The following is a 19,483-nucleotide window of genomic DNA, read 5'->3' as shown; positions in this document are numbered from 1 at the left end:
ACATTTACTGTGCCCATAGTATTCATCTGAAGACGATTTAGACCAAAAACATACGAAAACTAAGTTAAAATATTTGGATTTACTTTAGACGTGTGTCTGATTGTACAGTTTCAAACGAAATGGTTTTAAATGGCCAACTAGCTTGTAAAAGCAGAATTGCAGAAAGTTCCACAATTAAATTACAGAAATCTTGTAAAGTGTATTGAGAATATCAGGGGTCAAAGGCCGGAAACAGTTCCGTCACAAAAACAACAAAACGTACAACGTAATTGTAGGCCAAAATATAACGTTTCATAAATCTACTTAAATAAATAGTTTGTCAATAATTATTGAAAATGCAGGATTCATTTCAAAACAGGGTGCAATAAACCCGTCTGGCATTAGACATTTAATGGGATTTATATTGAAATAAACAAAACGGTGCCAGGAAAATATCGCCGCGCTGGTCTAGCTCCGTACTGAGTGGTGGCCGCCTTATCTCACATTGTGACGAGTTGTAAACAAGCTTTGTTTGCTCATTTGGTATTAATATGACAGCAAATATGCCCTGAAAAGCATTTGTGGATCAGACCACTTCGTTGCATCAACGATCATGAGCGTTTCAAGTGACGAATGCGAAAGAACCGATCTAGAATTGGATTCGGAACATAATCTTTCTCAACATGATAATGCCGACGCATCTTCAAGCTTATTGTCTGGAATATATGGAATGCTTATCACCGTTTTTAGCATGGTAATATGCATCAACCATTACGTCACTGATGACGTAAGTATTCTCTAATTATGTCGTAGCAAATGATTTTTTTAACTCCCTTTCGTCTTTTATCAAGTAAATTTTCATATTGGAAAAAGTTTTCAAAATTGGGGCGTCTATATACGTTTTACTAATATAATAGAAAACCCGGTAGGTCTATTTAGATATGAATTGAAAAGTTACTAATATATATTTTGAATACAAAAGTTAAGGGCAGTTTGCTTTACATTTATATCCAGGTAACAGATGTTACAGTCGATGTATATTTCATTTTGTTATGTCTAATTGGGAGTATTTGGATGATATCATTTCGACATATTGCGACATCTTGTGGTAAAGAACCCACTAAATTTCTCACAGTAAAAGGAAATCATTCAACAAACAGATGGCTAAAAGGTTTGATACTGTAAATGTTTTCCTAATATATATATATATAAATATGAATAAAACTGTTAGACTGATTGAAATAGTATTACCAAGCGCTTGCTTGTAATTATCATTCCACTCAGCCATTTTTTGTAACACAAAAATATTTTTAATTTTGTCGTTGTCCGACATGTGATTCGAATTCAGTACTGAATTGTTTAATAAAAATGAATGCGGTTTATTTCCAGTAAAATTATCAATTTTCAAAAAAATACTGATGTTTCAATTATGTAGACTTACAATCAATGCTTTATATAGCAGGATTTTTTTTTAACTTTGTATACTCTCTATTGTATATATGTGTGCAGTACATTCATCCCAAATGGAAGAAAATTTCCCTCATTACTAAGAACCCTGTTTGATAGTGTTTTGTGGAGAAGCTGTTATTTTGTCCAATTTGGTGGTACTGTATTGGGAGCATTCTTTAATAGCATGTGTTCAAAAAAGCGTTTTTTTTTATTCAGGTATATTGGTTGTTTTCGGCATTGCAATTATTATCAAGGATGTTCTGGAATCGTTGACATTATTTGAATACACCGCAGAAGATTGCAAGAAGCCAATTTATTTTATAGCACCTGTCATGCAGATAGCATTTGTAGCCATTGAAGTCAATTTTCTTTTCAAATATTCGAAGTTACATTTGCAAGATCATCGAACTATAAATCAGTAAGTGTGAAAATAAAAAATATAGATTTTGGTATTTTGATGAAAATAAATGTCTTTGCTGGTTTAGATAGCCTTCAGTTTTTGAGTGCGCTTGAGTGATTGTTGTATTATATCACTAGTAATGTTATTGTAAACATTAGCATTTGTGATTCCTTGTAACATGATCACATGATTTCAAGTATTTTATTAAAATCGCAAATGCGTTTTTAACTTCAAAAATTATTAAGATTTGGTTCAATGCATGTATTGGCAACCAATCTTTCAATATGGATGCTTGTTATAATTGATGAATCAATGGACGGAATTGTAACTCTTGATACAAAGAAAAATATGAGCTCAGGTCGACCAATCGAAGATTCTGCAGGTGAGTAAAATATACATATTACTCTCGTTTCACCTATTTTAATGAATGTTCCACCGACCATGGGTTTACTCCGTAGCAATGGCTAATCAGCGAGGCCTCAACAATGACGTAACAATAGAAACTTTTTATCGGTGGCCTGACATCTTTTTGCTTTGAGAAATTGTATGCTTGTTTCACGTTCACAAAGCTTATCTAGTGATCTTCAAGTCATGCAACTGATTTTGGTAGCTCATACTAACGTCCAATTTCCTCCACAACTTCACCAAAGAAGACATTCATTTGTTTTTAGACATTAGTATACGATAATTACTCAAATAATAATTTTGTTTTTATTTCTTACTATTTTTATCAGAGTGTACCTGCAACACGTCATATTGTGATGCAGTTGTCGGGGCTCATTCGTTCCTTTATCCTTTCTTGATTGAATTCAGCCTTGTGTCAAGTTGTATGTTATACATTGTATGGAAAAATATCGGAAAACCAAGTCACAGTATACCGTCAATTAAACCTGCTTATAAATTCTATAAATCGTATAAAGGTATGATATGATAGAAAGTAGCTCGATTAACGTATAAACTCGTCTATGAATTAAACCTAAAAACAACTAACTAACCGCTTTATGATCGAGTTATTCGGGCGTATCCTATATATATTCCCATTTGGACGGATCACATGCGCAAATATATCGTTTCTAAAGTGAACAATTTCACCAATTTCACGACGATAACATGTTGAACAATGCAGTCTTTAAAGCGGTATTGTCGCGTCATTTTTTCGTAATATGACGCCCTATTTTTGGTAATGTTATTCAATTGACACCTCCATTGAAATTCCATGTACGATACTGCTTTTTCTTAACATTTTATTATAAGAACAAGCTTATTGTTGCCACAAAACAAATTGCATTTACTCAATGTTGTCTGACTCATTTTACTCAAACTGCACTGTTTTCCAATACATAACTGTGGAGAATATTACTATAATCGGAAAAAACGTGGGGAGGATAAGTATTTTTAAAGTATTATATGTGTCACGTTCAGTTGTAAATTCACAACTGATAAACAAACTGTACGTCATTATTTTTTATTACCAGTTTGATCCAAACATTAATGTCAATGGGTTGCGTCGCAATATGTTATTGTATCTTTCACTTTATGTGCCGTAAATATTTAGTAGAGATTTTAGTACTTGACTTTGTTTTGTATGTTTCACACGATTCTTGAAAATGCTTGTTTGAAACGAATTTCATCATTATGAAACATTATCATTACTGGTTTCAGTAACAAATAGGAAAATTGAAACAATATCACTGTGGTTTAGTGTTCAAAATAGAATATGACGGAAAATCAACTAATCAAGAGTTCAATAAGAGTACTAACAATACCAATTAATACTTTTTTCGTAACGTATAAACTTACTTCAGTCAATTAGACATTGTAATTCAACCAAATCATCTTCGTGAACCAAACAGATAATATTTATTGATAATTCAAATCCAGAAAGAATCGAAAATATTCATAGTTTGGGAACCTAAAATGGCAGCCTATTATAGTGTAATTTTGTGAACGAAATTCGGTATTGCACCACTTGTCTTCAATGTATCAATGGAGCAAAGACAGTGCCAAACACTGCTGCTACTCATCTGTAGGAACAGGTGTTTGTGTTTGCGTCACTCGTCTTAGTGACTGAATGTATAAAATACACTCGTATACACGAGTGCTTTGCATGTATGTTGGAGTAATATCGCCGAATTTACATTTTTTACAGTATGATAATATAGCTAACCTCTACAAGAGTTTAGGGATGTTACTTTTGCCGCCAACATATTGCTTCAAAACACCCTAATGTCAGTTGATCTTAATGTCCATATATATATTTGAACTTTGCTCCCTTATTTAAAATGCAGGTGCTGTTACGTTTTAAGACATGTTTAAAATAAAGTTATAAACCACGCATGGTCTATATCGATGTAGACAAGAATCATACAATTTGAGCTATGTTGTAGAAAAAATTTTCAACATTGTAATTCACAGTTATACTTTTTTGTTTCAGGTTTTGTTGCAGGCGGTGCTACTCTAGTCATAACTGTTGTTGTTCTCGTCTTTATTAACAACAGTCATTCTCAAACGGCTGCAACAGAACAAAGTTATGACTCGGAAAAAATAACCTTAATCATATTTAACACGTATATGGTGAGTTTGTACTTATATTTTCAAAACCAACAAACTTTGTAGCGAAACAACCAGTAATTCCAGAGAAAATATAAGAAAATTTATAAGTTATAGCCTTCGTGAAAATCACTTTGTATAATTCTTGACACCGGTATTTACGCAGATCATGTACTTTTAAATATATTTTACAACCCTAAATCCACTAAATAATCCGTATGCAGAGTTCTATGAATTGGGTATGCTATGTCAGTCAAAGAGCCTGTACACTTTTACACTCTTATATGCAACATTCTCTGTGTTTTAATATTTGAGCTAAAACCCAGATATCAGGGAGTGAAATAACCGCAAAATAAATAAAAATAATTATTCGAGACTATACTAACAATAATTGACTATACTACTAATAATAATAACGACACTGGATTGTAGGGTGCGTTACAACATGTATTACTTGAAAAAAAAGTCGTACTGGTTCGAAATGACCGCAGAAGCGTCATCGTGGTTAAAGTACCTAAACCGTAACATTTACATAAGAGTACATTTTTGAACGTCCAGTATTTCATGCTATTTACATCTAGGCAACGATCTTGAAAATGTCATTACATTGTTGGGGGTACCACACTTTTATTAGCAATGACTCAACAGGAATCTAATCATTGTTTCTTTGTCGTAAAGCAATACACATTTCCACTTATGTTTAGTCGATGTCTCATCTGAAGTAAATACAAACAAGTGTTTGCATTCTGATAACTCATTTATTAATAAATTTAGTGACATTTTCACAAAATCTGTTATTTGTTTGACATTCTTGCCACTTCATATCGTTATATACATATAAATAGTTTTTGCTATATAACAAATATATATATAATTTCTCTCATATCCAAAACGAGTAAACGGAGAGCATATATATATACTTTTTCTTCAGACTGATTGAAATATTTTTTTTATGAAACGATATTCCAGTAACATTCAAAATCGAATGGAAAAGATTCGACAGAAAGACAATACAAACCGTTTGGCTTCTTTTTGCGGATACTAAAACTATATTATGGCGTTATTTGGCGATAAATATATTTTTAAACTATTACCAATCATTTCATAACTAACTGCTCCCGGCTGTTGTTTACCTTCAAATATTATTTAATCGATATCGATTGAAAGGCATAATATAGGCAGAACATTAATTTCAAAACAAACAATGCACAAGTAGTAATATTATCAGACTTGATAGTCTGATATCAGATACAAGACGGGAATGAATATTAGCAAAATTAATTATCCTATCATTCAATTGTAAAAAAATAGGTGAGAATCTGGTTTGCATAACCACTGTGGTAGTTAGGAAGTTAGGTTTTTCAAGAAAGTGTGGACAAATTAATAAACTGCTGTCTGTCATAAATTGAATGCAAATTCGCTGCGTTAAATTATATATGAAGCAAACATAATATCAATCCACACATTTAAATACGGTCTGAATATTCATTTTGTTACTGCTTTTTTCATTTAGCTAACTCACTCATATTTATCACAATATTGTCATCACAAGTTTTTATTCTGGAACACAATTCATGAATAATATAACATCTTTACAATTTCAGGTGGCAATAGAAGTATTTATGCTGGTGGCTTGTGGATTCGGATTGTACCTATTTCATCGAGAACCTCGACCGGTGATTTCAATCGTTAATCTAGATGTTGTTCTTCTTCTTGTTACTATAACTGGGAGTGCTACACTCGATATATTTTATGCATTTGCTATATATGCATCCATAATATCAGATGAAATGTGGTATTGGGGAGTCGTTTATCCTGTCGTCGATTTGCTGCAGATTATTGTGCAGGTATGCATATTATGGGGCGTTTGAAATGCTTATGAAAATAGTGTAACGTATCATGTCACTTTTATCGTTACTTTCTGCGAAAGTCCGCTTACTTATTAATCATAATGTGCTTAACAAATGTTGTATTACATACTCCACGTGAGCATATATTTTTGTTCGAGCCTGAATATGAAAGGTAAATTGAAAAACTGTAAGTATGCATGGTTGTAGGCGATAAATAATTGGTTTTGCGAGTAGGCTACCGGCACAAAGCAACAACTTTGCCACGAATCTGACAAAAAAAAATTCATTTTTGATCTGATCAGAATTCAAAAAAGCTCGAAAAAGCTTGACCGAACTCAATAATAACGTCCCCTAAATCTTTTTCTGTGAAAAAGGTTTTAACATGTGTGTTTTGGCTGCAATTTAGAAGTTCTTTTGACAATTTCAACCCACTTTTGATACTTTGAAGGTTATGTTTCTAATCGCTGGATTATCCAGACATCCAGTTGTTGAGAAGGAAGAATTGTTCGAGTTAAAAAAAGTTTCCTCGACAAGAGAACAAAAAGATCTCAACCACAACGATTTTACAAACAGAGCTTTCGACGGTGACGAAAATTCAGTTGAAGAAAGGAAATCTACAAACATGTCTATAAAAGTTGATATCGACGGTTCCATAAAACATAGTGACGTCATAGAGGATGCTCAAGAGTCGAGTTCTAGCACTCACCAATCGGATGGCGGGGAAGGCAGCTCGACCGGTGTTTCGTCATTATCTTCTACAAAAACTACACTCATGAAGAAACAAGAGGAAATAGAAAACGTGGACAATATTTACGTTCAATTTCATAATGATGAAGGCCAAATACAGACCCAAGTAGTTCAGCCTGTGCCCAGATATGTTGAACGTCCCAGAATTGCGGCTCCGAATAAAATAAGACTCCGGATTCGCAACACTGTTATGTTTTTACTGATCGCAAACGCGTGTGTGTGGTTCTTCATGTCCTTGGAAGGCACAGCATTTAAATTATATACTTACCCTTATAAATATTATGGCAGAAATCCACCTAGAAATGTGTGGCAAACTGCTTCTATGATTTGTCTTCCATTGAGTATATTTTTCCGCATGCACTCATGTGCTTGTCTATTTGAGCTATGGGCTTTCGCTTAAATAGAAAAGTGCTTTGCCTATCACGAGCTATAGAATGTAAATGAGAACATGTTTGTAACATTGGTGATATGTCAACTATAGACCATAAACATTTACGTTAACCTGACTTTTTAAATATTCTACCTTATTTGAAATAACATGGTAAAACTTCCAACAATACAATATGAAATAGCGTGTATTGCTGGGTTGCAGTGTATATAATGTGATCTGCTGTTTATATTTTAATCCATTATCTTATATATATTTTATTACTTCAGTTACTGAAATGTTTTTTATCGCTTCGTTTTACAATTTAATCTCAATTTTTTTTATTGAATACATTTTCAAAAACCTGGACTGTATTGACTCAATGCAGCGATATAGACTTTAATGCCTTGGGAGGGAAACTGTTTTTTATGTGTTTATTTTATATTAATTAGACCAGCGGTTTCCAAAGTGAGCGAAAACGCCACCTTGTGGGCGTTTGCGATAACTTGGAGGGCGCTGATGGCGATTTGGGCTGACATCAATACGGGAACTCACAATAGATGTGATATTTTATGTCACATGTTATGTCATATGTTTTGGTTCAAACTAGTTTGCTTGTGATTTCGGCGTTGGAAATTTCTCGCCTAACGTAAAATAGGTATTATGACTTTTTAAACCCGTATTGTTTCATAATGATACTTGTCTAGCGCAAACATCATATACCGTACTTCCTTTACCATGCACTTCACGTTTCGTTGTACTGTATTGCATTACATCTTCATTTTACTATCGGGTGATTTAAAGCGGTAGTGTAAGTACAACACCCTTATGTTATAATTTTGGTTTTAGAGCAACACGTGTGAGCTAGGCATGTGATCGAAATGGCGTACGCCAACTAGGACCATCTCCATGTTGCGAGTGACTCGACTGGTTCATTTTTATTTCTTAGGTCATTGGATAAGAAGGCTACATATCGTCACGCTAATAACCGAATTGCGTAAGTCATTTTTAGCAGTTTTGAGAAAAACGTAAAAAACTCTCTAATGATATTGCTATGCAATTGAGAATCAATAATTTGCCATAGTTCAATTTTTCGATCGTAGACGGATTCAAGTTAATTTGTATGACGCAGTCAAGTGACGTCATAATGGCGCACTGTGACTTAGGCAGAAATGTGTCTATGACTAGGGGACATACGCAATTTGGCAACTTGACTATATGAACCAGACCTGAAAACAAAACAATCCAAAAATGAATGTATTTCTTAGTATATACGATGTCTAATCCCCAAAATAGCTAATCTGTTTCAATTGCATTATTTTTTATGTTTTAAAATATATATTTCAAAAAAACACGCTCTGCGCATCCACCGAAATAAGACTAAAGTTGAATATAAAGAATAAAACAGCAATGTACCCTTATATAAAAGCCAACCAAGGTGAATTGGATTCAGACAGTGAATATCACAAGTGCACGCCTTCCTATACTGTAGTTTAAACTGAAATTTATGAGCACTAAGCTAGAATCTGAGATGCAAAAACTCGAAAATTCTTCGCCGAGGTTATTTTGCCTTTGTGACGTCATAATAGTCCTGCGTTAACAATGATAATTCATTATGACGAAACAATTGAACAAATTTGCGTATCATACAAAATCTCTATTTTTATGGGTTTCGGAATTCTTAAAATAAAATCTGAGTTAACAGACAGGTGCGCAGTATTACATAAATACCTATTTTATAAAAAACTCAAAACCGCCAAAAATGACTTACGCAATTCGGTTATTAGCGTGACGATATGTAATACATAATTTGGCAAACGGCAGAAAATCTAGCCTGTTGTTATATCATGTTGTTTTGACATTGTTCGATGTCGGTTTATCATTTGTGTTGCGCTAAACTATCGAATACAGTGACTTAAGCAGCATATTTAACTGATTTATATTAAAAACAGTATTTTACAGCGTGGTCCCCAAAAAACGGAACCAACAATTTCTCAATTACTTCTACGAAATGGAGTGAATTATTTAATTTTGTCTATACTTGAACTTCTGTTTGCGCATGTTTGTACCCAAAAGTGTCGGAAAATCGAGGATGTGCTGCACAAAAATTATGTTGTTCCTCGAATATGTTCCAAATGCTCTCCTCGACATTGAGGAAACAATTGCATTATTTTTGCAACATTGTCAATCACTTTTCTTCGGGTAATTCTCTGTTTTATTTCTGCAATTGCAGCCTTGAGTTCACTAATCGTGAGGATTGTCCTGATACTAATTGTTCTTCGAACACCCTACATATATATCTAAATCTGAGAGGTTTCAGTCCAATAATTAAGGTGCCCACTGCATATCATTGCTGATTTCTTTTCTCTCAGGAATGCAGGAGTCTGATTTGATGTATTGGGGGAGGGGTTGTCCCGTCATGCTTGAACCACTGCTGGTCACCTCTATCAATCCCTCAAGTCATGTCCAGATTTTTCTCAGCACAACCACGTAATGTTCTGTTTTCACCGTTTGAACTCTTTCATTTCCATGGCCTGACAGCAGAAGGTGCGCTTCATCAGAAAACTAAGTGAGTGGTAAAAAATTTTGGAAAACTTTTTAGTATTATCATACGCAAACAGAAGTTCAAGCGCAAATAACATTAAATATTTTTTTTAGAAATAGTTGAGAAATTTTTGGTTTCCGTTTTCTAGATAACCCTGAATTTTCAGAAGCGAAAATGCGCCACTGTTCACTACCCTTGGGTTTATACTTTAAACCCATGTTCAGTCTTTCAGTGTTGCATCTTTTTGACAACAGAATCAAATTAAAATATCTTCACGTGTGAGATCGGGTCAAATTTTATTATTATTTTTTATCGCTCTTGCCAGCTCATTTTTGGTAGAGCGTATATTTAGTGCAGTGGCCGCACTTTTACATATCAAGAGAGATTTTCTCAACAGGGTCAGACAAGACTCGAGACTCAGAACTGTTTACGACTGAAATGAAGCCAGATATTATTACGTTGGTGGTATTTTAATACGCTCAACCTTCACATTATAATAATAATGAATGGAGAATAAAGTTGCTTTGACTTTTTTTTCCTTCAGGGGGGCGTTCGCTATTTAAAAAGTCGTCCAAGGAGACGCTGGCAGAAAAAAAAGTTTGGGAAACACTGATATAGACCAAATCCAAACTTGAAGACATGAAAGCGTTGCAACTAATGGAAAATTCTTTGCGTGCTTTACCATTGCAATTATTTTGACCAGCGGGTAGTGTTTATACTTGGCTTGTAAAACTGGTTTATATAGGTCGATAGTCATCGTTTTGATTCAAAAATTAAGCTACTTGCTAAAATTTCCTTTGAGCTTTTTGATTTATCCAGGAAATACAACCAAAAATTAACAGATATCACGGAAAACTTGTGTCATTATTTGTATTTACTATATATATATATATAACGACATTATTGTGAATGATAGTGTAGACTTGAATTATATAAATAAATACGGAAACAGTATCTTTTCCAAGTGCTGATTTCTGAAGATGGTTGGTTGGTTTTCAGAAAATGAATTACTTCTTTCCACGATTTTTCTTGGGCTATCGCATGATATTTTACACTGCCGCCAAAATCAGTAGGTTTGTCTGGGCTTACAGCATGATAAGCATATATAATTGGAGCTATGTACGGTGGCAATATCAAATGTCCTGTTTTTGCATACTTTAAAATTTTGTACTCCCTTTTTTTGACCTTTCAAATGATTCTTCTATAAGCCTTATCACTTCGTCGCTACAAAAAAGTTTATCGTCCTCTCCGACAATGAATAAAAAGATGCGGATGACTTATAAAAAGCAGGTATATGATGCTTCATGTCATCACTATTTGGAATGGTATGTACGTCTATGTGATTTTGTATATTATCGGATAATGAAATTCTTTTCATTTTCATCCCTACTGATTTCCATACTAGTTGCTTATATTTTATATCCACACCCAAGGAAGCATTCCTGATATATTAACAACACATTTTATTTTTGGTGAACAGGACGCAATTGCTAGAGCTAAGGTTCCTCCAGCTGAAGAGCCAACTGTGCCTATCCCAGACTTCATAACACTTTTGTGTTTATGCAGATAATCTACTGCTTGTTCAACATAGTCAAGATTGGCAATCTCTAACTTTTCTGGCCTATTTCCACAATTAAAATATCCAAGGGCCAGAACAGCGAATCCATGATTTGCTAACAAGGATGAACGAAATTCAACGACTCCACCAAACAATGCATCCAGATGTAACACTCCTGGATAAAGCTCATTTCCACAAGGCAGAAATAATGTGCCGAATATTTTGCTATTATTTATCTGTATCCTTTTCACATTTTCATTGTTGTATCTACGTTCGATGCTACACTCTAAATGAAAAAAGTGGTAATTCCAACCGAAATATTTGGTTCACAAGGTTTTCTACTTCTTCCACCCTTTGGATAGGTGTTTAAAATTTCCACCCTAACAACCCCACCCAAATCGATAGGAAGATCAACCTTTTTGCAAGGCTGGAAACGTACTATACCACACAAAGGAAGCATGAAACCACGACAGGTTTTTAAGATTTAAACAATTTATTAAAACAGTAAATATTCGGCGAAATTGACTACTAAAGGTCGCAAATAAATACAGTCGTAATGAGAAAGTCAAGTTACGCCTTTTTTGTTTTTTGAATGGGAATTCTTCATTTGGCAGGAGCAGTAGGCATGCTACCTGATGAATGTCAAGCTTTTCTGCTACCTAATGGTATTTGTATATTGAAAATCCTGTAACAAAGAGTCCATCACTGCCATTGCTTTTGTGTAATTAAAGCTTCCATTCGAACTGTGATCTAGTGATGATCCAGAGTTCATCATTGGAATGGACTTACAATCTGCAAATACAAAAAAAGAGATCAGATGAGTATGTCTTTCGCAGTAGAAAAACGGTCGCATGTTAACTTCGGACATATCAATAAAAATGTTTCCAACTGAATTGGAGTCCTTGTACTGGACAAGTAATTTATGATAGTAATTTATAAAAGTGCTGAACAACACAGACTAGCTATTTTTTCAGTTTGTCTTCTTACCAAGGTCATATTGAAATAGACGAATTTTACTAAACTAAGTTATATCCCAATCCACTAGGGCTAGACATAAGTAATACGTATTGATTCTAACTCTTCATGATTTTAAAGCATAGAGTGATATTATCATACATCTACATATAGGCTATATAGAGTCAAAAATTTCAACAATATGTTTGTAATGGTGACATTATTTCATTCAATCTCAACACTGTATTTTACACCCAAATACAACGCACTAGATTTAAAAACATGTACCATTATTAGACTTGCATATCGCCGGATGAGAACACAAGGGGCCTAAGTCACATTTTTGGAAAATTCATCTTTTTTCAATATTTTGGGGTTTTGAGCCATCTACAAGGTGGATGGTCTTGAAATCCTGAATTTCTGAATAATAAAAATTTCAGCTGGACCTAGGACTATAATATTTTGTAGAAGTTAAGAACAGAATGGGCCTAAGTCCAGCTTAAATTTTTATTATTGAGAAATTCTGGATTTCAAGACCACCACCTTGTAGAATGTAGAGCAGGCTCAAAACCCCAATGCTCAGAACCCCAAAATATTGAAAAAAAAGAGTCCTAAGTTCCAGTATGATGAGCATGAACATCAGAAATGAAATGTCCGAAACTTACATCCCTAAAAAATTATTCAGTGCAACTTAGGCCTAGTCACCTTGTTTTACTTTGCATCCCATACAAAAAATTCAGAAGTTGTTGAGAACAGAATGGGCCAAAATCCTTTATGGGGGTAAAAAAGCTGGAAGGAATTGAAGCTGAAGTGCCAAAAAATATCGATTACAAAGATATTCTCATCCACACTAAAATAACCAGAGCTCAGGTATTCACTAAGTGTGAATATTTAGGAATTCGAAAATAAAAAAATTACAAATTGTTTTTTTGCATTTTTCTCAAAACTCGAAATTGTGACTTAGACCTGTTCTGTTCTCGGCGATATATTTATTGCATAAAATAACAAGACTCACCTATAAGTTGTTCACTGCAGCACTGCTCATCTGCTATATTTCTCTCATTTAGTTCCTCTGCTATTATCTACTTGTAAGTCCCAATACTGTGATCATCTTCATTTTCAAGAAAATCAACATCCTGAATAGAAAGTTATGTGCTCAGTAGGCTACTGACAAAATGTATGATAGCTGTTAAAATTGTGTAATTTCAAGTTAAGCACAAAAGAAAAATAACTTGTTCCCGCTCGACTCACCAAACATGTTATAAACAGATAAATAAGCCCAATACAGAAATAGCCTGTATAGAATCCTTTTGGCAAGTTTGGCAAATCAAAATTAGTTGAGATAGCTCCCGTTACTGGTACGAAGTTCAGAAGTTAGACTCGCAATATAAGTTACTGATAACGTTATATTTCTGTATTTATATAGTCTTATCGGGTATGCTGAAGTATGCGCTGCAAGTAGTTCTAGTCGGCCTGGCTCAACAATATTTACATATGTAATTTCTAACCCCCACATGCAGACATGACTACGTCATCCAAAAATTACATCACTGCGAAGTCGCAATGACGTAATACGGCCTTCAAAAGTATACGGATGGTTGCACAGACAGTTTTAAAATTCTGTATTTACCGTTATAGGCTATAGCAGGGATGGCGAACCACTGACCCGCGGGTCACAAAGTGACCCACTGCGTTTTATTTGTGACCCGCCAAGCGAAGGCACGAATAAAATAAAATGCTAATATATCAGTGATAAAGATTGATAAAACCGGCCTTAAATTAATTTAACAATAACTAAACTATTATAATGTACCGTCAATTGGACAGTCAGGGAGGGCTGCGATCGCTCATATTCAAAATGTTGATTTCGGGCCGGTACGGTAATTTTTAAAACCCCTAATCTTGTACGCATGTATGCACCGCTGTGTACCGTTATTGAGCTATTGGGCCTGACATCGTTTATGACATAACAATGCAATTGATCTGTTCATTTCTCGCAACGCCTGTCTTTTTTGAAAGTGCATCTGCAGACTGTTTTAGGTAGGCTTACCATACGTCCCGGTTTAGCCGGGACAGTCCCGGTTTTGACAAGCTGTCCCGTCGTCCCGGCCGGTTGACTCAAATGTCCCGGTTTGTCAGCACGGCTTTCATGGGTAAAAAATTCAAATTCATTATTATTACAATTTTTTTTTAACGGTGACAGCCCATTAACCACTGTTTTGCGACACACTTTGCTAGTTCAGAGAGAGAAATCGCTCTATTGTTTTGTCACAATTGGTATATGTTTTAATGCGTTTTCTGGCGTAAACTGCAATGTCGTTGAGTTGTCGAAATGCCAAAAAGAAAGTACAAGTTTTCTGATGAGTTGAAGAAAGATTTTCCTTATTTGAAGCAAACTGAAGGAGGAAAGGTACACTGTACGCATTGCAGATCTGTTTTTCTATTAGTCATGGCGGACGTTCAGATGTCAACGATCGTATCCAAAGCAGGAAGCACAAAACATTGAGCATCGACTCGACTGACCAATTTTGCGATAACAAATTCGGATGATTCTGTGTCGTTGGCAGCCGACATTTACCTATCACACTGCTATTCATGACCAAAGTTTTGACTGCACCTCTGAATTAATTTCAAATTTTTTTGAGGCTAAATTTGCATTAACTTGTAAATATACACAGTTAGAATTTCTGATGTCCGCTGTCTGATAAGCGGATTCGCTGATTTTGCACGTTTAGTCAGAAATAAATGAGAGTCGGTGCATTGCTCCGCTGTTCTCCTCTGAATTTAATGATGATTTACTTCAAGCTCGAATGGCAACAAAACGCAGAAAAGTTGATGCGAAGTGCAAAGGGTTCAATGGCGCTGAAAATATTCAAATGGAATTTTTTGAGATGCAATGAGGAAATAAATCTATATTTTATTCGAGAGATGGATGTATCACTGCTTGATTTTTAATATAAAAAGTATCATCCGTTCAGTTTCAACTTTCTAAAAATATGTGCGGCCCGCCAATGACTCGCAACCCTTAATTTTGGCCCGCGGGCGACAAAAGGTTGCCGACCCCTGCCGTAGATGTTGCAAATATTCTGTCAGAGGTGAAGCTAAATTTGCAGGGAAAAAATTTGTATTTAAAAAGAATGTTTGCGATTTTTACAAGAAATGTCTATCGTATATAGAGCTGCACGATGAAGCCTACAATGCTGCCACACATATTGACAAATTTGAAGAGTGAAAAAAAACTGGACTGAAGTGTTTGGTCTGCAAAATTGATAAATGATATGTTTGGTTAGCTGATCAGGTTTTGAATAGCGATGCCTGTTTCGACAAATACTGATAAAGAGATATTTATCTGAGCATGGTTCAAATGCAATTTGACTTACTTTGCCGGTTGAAATTAAGTGGACAGAGATGTTTAACGTTTTTTCTAACAGAAATATTAGCATTTCAAATTTGCAGCAAATTAGTTGATTTTGTTTTTCGGAACATCGGCATCTGTTAAAAGGATTTTTTCCATTGTTAAAAAATTTTGGTCCGAAAGCAGGTGCAGAATGCCAGAAGAAAATATAAAACCACTCCGTAACCTGCAAATTTAACGGTGATGTCTCTTGTTATCAGTTTTATGACAAAATCAAAACAAGAATTTTTGAGAAAGGCGGATCTGCGGACTAATACTTTTGGTCTAAATGAATAATAAAAACTAATTTTTTGTGTTTTTTCTAATTCAATGATCAGTAGAGATTCACAGCCGTATATACCCGCAATGGCATGGTAGACGTTCCAATATTATTAAGACTGGCAATCGACCGAATGTTCGCCAAATCGCACCGTCCCGGTTTTTTGTTTCAGACTTATGGTAAGCCTAGTTTTAGGGGTTATACGAGAACTAGATGCTACTTTGCATTTTATTAGCTTCTCGCCTACAATGCCGTTGTGAAAACAAAATCTTTCAGACTTGAAAGGAAAATCTAGAAATATGAAATTACAATGGGGCAGTGTGAAAGTGGCTTAATGTGGTTGGAGGCTGATCGAAAATTATAACACTATCAAAGCGGAATTACCTCCCGACACTAGAACTGTAAAATAATTTACCGCATCATCCTAAACGTTTTTGGTAATTCATATGCGTTTTTTTCGTACTCTAATATCACAAAACCGAGTGCCATAAAAAGTCCCTGATAGAAGTGCTGCATAAGTAAAGCCCAAAACTACACCAACACCAGCTTATACAGTTATAAGATTTGTTTCAGAAGTTTCTTATAGATACAATCGTGAATTGAATATCTGTGACCCACTCTCTTTTGTTCCGCGATAAAATTATAATTTTTGACCCATTCAGTGAAAAAGGTTCGCCATCCCTGGGCTATAGCCTAGTCTTATCTAGTACCGGTACTGGTCACTTGACATTAGCAAACAAAGCTTTGGTTTGCTCAGTATGTTCCCCAGCTTTTCATTTTAGGGGGGGTGTTTCGAAATTTAGGGGGTGGTAAATAATTTGCTATTAGCGATAAAACTATTTGTATTCTTAAAAAATTGGTATGTATTTAAGAAATGAAGTACACGAGGGGTCCACCAAGTTGATTGACGGCGAGCCAACATAATAAAATTGTAGGGCTAGAAAAAGGGAGCGATGAAAAGTGCGCGACGACACGGCTGGGGTTCAGGGCGCGCTGCAAGCGCCCTGAGAAAATTTTGAGAAATGGGCTAAGCTTGATTTTAGATACACCTAGCATGGCAGTTTGTTATGTGATGAAAATAATAATTATAATATTTAGCTGATAGAATTCTCGAGAAATAAATAACGAACACGGCTTTCAGCAAGTAATTTGCAACTGATAGTGACTAATGAAGTTACTTGCTCATCTAGCATAATGACTACTTATGGCTTGTTTTGTTACACATTCCACATTATTTTGAACATGTTTGTTTGACTTTTGTATGAATTAAACAATGAATTAAATTTTGAAATACGCGCGTCAACTGATCATAATGGCGCACAATGTTGTATTCCTTCAAAACTGAAATATTGGCATGGAAGACAAATTGCTGAAGTTTGATTCTTTTCAATAAAGAAATAAAAACGCTGCCATTCATATAAAAAACGTCTGTTTTCAGTGCCTAGTTTTCGTTTTGTGACATCTTTAAGCTTTCTTAATATACGGCTGATATCTAAAATACTGCAGTGTGTAATCCTAAAACAAATACGTATACATAAGATACCGGTATAATTCAATTGTTACGAAATAAACGTGCTCAAACTGTGATAATGATGTAACGATAGACGGTATCTAAAACTCAAAAGGTACCACATGAAGTGACTAAATGACTATTTTGGCGGGCCATTTTAAGTCGTTACGCGGGCCGTAAGTGGCCCGCAGACTGCGGTTTGGAACCCCTCACCTACACTGATAAATATGCCATAGTCGTTATATTTGAATACAATTATACTAGAGTTAGGAATTACAGTGTGGAATTGCACCTCAAAATTAGGGGGGGTGTTTGAAATTTTAGGGAGGGTTTTCACCCCCTATAGGGGGGGTGTAGGGAAATCACTGGCGTTTGCTTGACTGGCAACGTTAGCTGAACGCAATCTGAATCCACATGAACACTGTAGGCTAATAGTAGTAGTGGATTGACTGATCGATTGTTTAATTATGGCTAGATAAAGGTACCAGTACCGTACCGGTACTATAATTTCGCGTTTGTTTATCAGCAACTTAATAATTCGAAATCTTACCTGCACCAGCAAGCTTAAACCTCCAGACCTCTCAACACAATGTAAGTTTTCCACATATTGTAGCTTGAGACAAGTTCAACACAAACCGTGCCCTCCCACTTATTCTATCTATTGAAAATTGGAGTTGTTTACCGCAGACAGTCTGTTATGCACAGAGTTTCATCGAAGCCTCGGCAGAGTGATAAGTCAAGTCACCGCGCATAAAAATATTCGAAACGATTTCAGCCAATAGCGTTCAGCCTTCTCACATCGTCACAGTCACCTCGATATCACGTGACATGACGCGTTCATGCATTTCCACGAAGTTTAGTGGAGAAAATGTTTGGTAACACACCCTGTGAATGCATTAGCACGGTGTATATAAAATTATGCAACGAAATAAGGCGGAAAATTTATTACTACACCCCAATGGAGGGGGTGGAAATGGCAAATATCCTCTTTTTCTGTTAAGAGTGATAGTTCTTGCAATTTCATGTGCTGACCTAATGCGCTTTTCTTCAAGAAAACCGTTAAAGATTTTGAGAACCACTGTGGCTGGCGCAACGTCAAATTTGGAAAAATTTCCAAAACTTTCCTCAATGTGACATGGTCTTTTCATTGCCCAGAATAATCCCATTTCAGCAACACCGCTGTAACTTCCTCCTAATGACGTATCAACCGAGGTGTCTATGAACCCATTGTGGTTAGCAGCATAATAGGCATATGCGTGAAAAAGTTGACCGTTGTTGTTTGCTTTCTGAGTCTGTATTGTGACTTTCTGGTGAGGTTTTAAACCGTTTGCTTTTATCGCAATTATTTCATCAGCCAATGAACTCGATGGTGCAATGATTTTAAGCATTTTGCAGCCTAATATGAATTTTGTGGTTCAATCATAATATCTGAAACGAAATATACCTGATGTAGAAGTATACACTATACCAGGGATGGCGAACCACTGACCCACGGGTCACCATGAAACCGGCCTTAATTTTATCTAACTATGAGCGAACGCTCATTTAGATATTAAAACGATGTCATGCACACTAAAAATACAACAAATTAGGGATTATAAATTTTGATTTGGGATCAAACAAAAACTTGTAGACTTCAATTAACAACCCAGGAATCTGAAATAAAAATCCAGCAGAATGGTAGTTACCTTAATGCGGTTAAAAGCCGATCCAAAAGTTTATTTTTCTCAGATCGGAATTCTCTTTCTAACTTCTTTGAAATCATTACCAAATTTGTTGCATCACGATAAATGTTTTTCAATAATTCATATGCATGCGCAGGAGAGTATTTGCTCACGAATTTCATAAAATCGATTACCGGAAATAGCCTCAGTACTGATAAGAGTGCTGCATGTATAAG

General features: G+C 35.2%; 2 protein-coding genes and 1 long non-coding RNA gene across 3 annotated transcripts; 1 reads left to right on the top strand and 2 right to left on the bottom strand.

The window, feature by feature from the left end:
- Positions 1-441: 441 nt before the first annotated feature.
- Positions 442-7,679, top strand: LOC120331707 (proton channel OTOP2-like). Its single transcript, XM_039398841.2, has 8 exons — positions 442-766; positions 994-1,150; positions 1,645-1,846; positions 2,074-2,210; positions 2,563-2,748; positions 4,263-4,402; positions 5,983-6,225; positions 6,677-7,679. Exons 1-8 carry the CDS (start codon positions 593-595, stop codon positions 7,373-7,375), a joined length of 1,938 nt encoding a protein of 645 aa, XP_039254775.2. The 5' UTR covers positions 442-592; the 3' UTR covers positions 7,376-7,679.
- A 3,070-nt stretch (positions 7,680-10,749) lies between these two features.
- LOC120331769 (acyl-coenzyme A amino acid N-acyltransferase 1-like) lies at positions 10,750-19,125 on the bottom strand. The gene is made up of 3 exons (XM_078113813.1): positions 18,533-19,125; positions 11,316-11,731; positions 10,750-11,072 (listed from the first exon to the last, which is right to left on the bottom strand). The coding sequence occupies exons 1-3, from the start codon at positions 18,969-18,971 to the stop codon at positions 10,788-10,790; spliced, it is 1,140 nt and encodes a 379-aa protein (XP_077969939.1). The 5' UTR covers positions 18,972-19,125; the 3' UTR covers positions 10,750-10,787.
- LOC120332709 (uncharacterized) lies at positions 11,916-18,510 on the bottom strand. Its single transcript, XR_013476730.1, has 3 exons — positions 18,134-18,510; positions 13,415-13,535; positions 11,916-12,237 (listed from the first exon to the last, which is right to left on the bottom strand). It is a non-coding gene; the product is annotated as an uncharacterized LOC120332709 (long non-coding RNA).
- Positions 19,126-19,483: the final 358 nt, after the last annotated feature.

The sequence above is a fragment of the Styela clava genome, chromosome 6 (assembly GCF_964204865.1).
Source record: "Styela clava chromosome 6, kaStyClav1.hap1.2, whole genome shotgun sequence".
Classification (NCBI taxonomy): Eukaryota; Metazoa; Chordata; class Ascidiacea; order Stolidobranchia; family Styelidae; genus Styela; species Styela clava.
This window is presented reverse-complemented; position numbering and strand designations above follow the sequence as displayed.

What these genes read in the sequence shown, in the direction of transcription:
- LOC120331707 (XM_039398841.2), top strand. Translation starts at nt 593, where the DNA reads ATGAGCGTTTCAAGTGACGAATGCGAAAGAACCGATCTAGAATTGGAT. An exon ending in ACCATTACGTCACTGATGAC is followed by an intron (nt 767 to 993) that starts GTAAGTATTCTC and finishes ATTTATATCCAG; the next exon opens with GTAACAGATGTTACAGTCGA. An exon ending in TGCTGCAGATTATTGTGCAG is followed by an intron (nt 6,226 to 6,676) that starts GTATGCATATTA and finishes GATACTTTGAAG; the next exon opens with GTTATGTTTCTAATCGCTGG.
- LOC120331769 (XM_078113813.1), bottom strand. Translation starts at nt 18,971, where the DNA reads ATGCTTAAAATCATTGCACCATCGAGTTCATTGGCTGATGAAATAATT. An exon ending in ACCCCCTCCATTGGGGTGTA is followed by an intron (nt 11,732 to 18,532) that starts GTAATAAATTTT and finishes TTTTTCATTTAG; the next exon opens with AGTGTAGCATCGAACGTAGA. An exon ending in TATCAGGAATGCTTCCTTGG is followed by an intron (nt 11,073 to 11,315) that starts GTGTGGATATAA and finishes ATCATTTGAAAG; the next exon opens with GTCAAAAAAAGGGAGTACAA.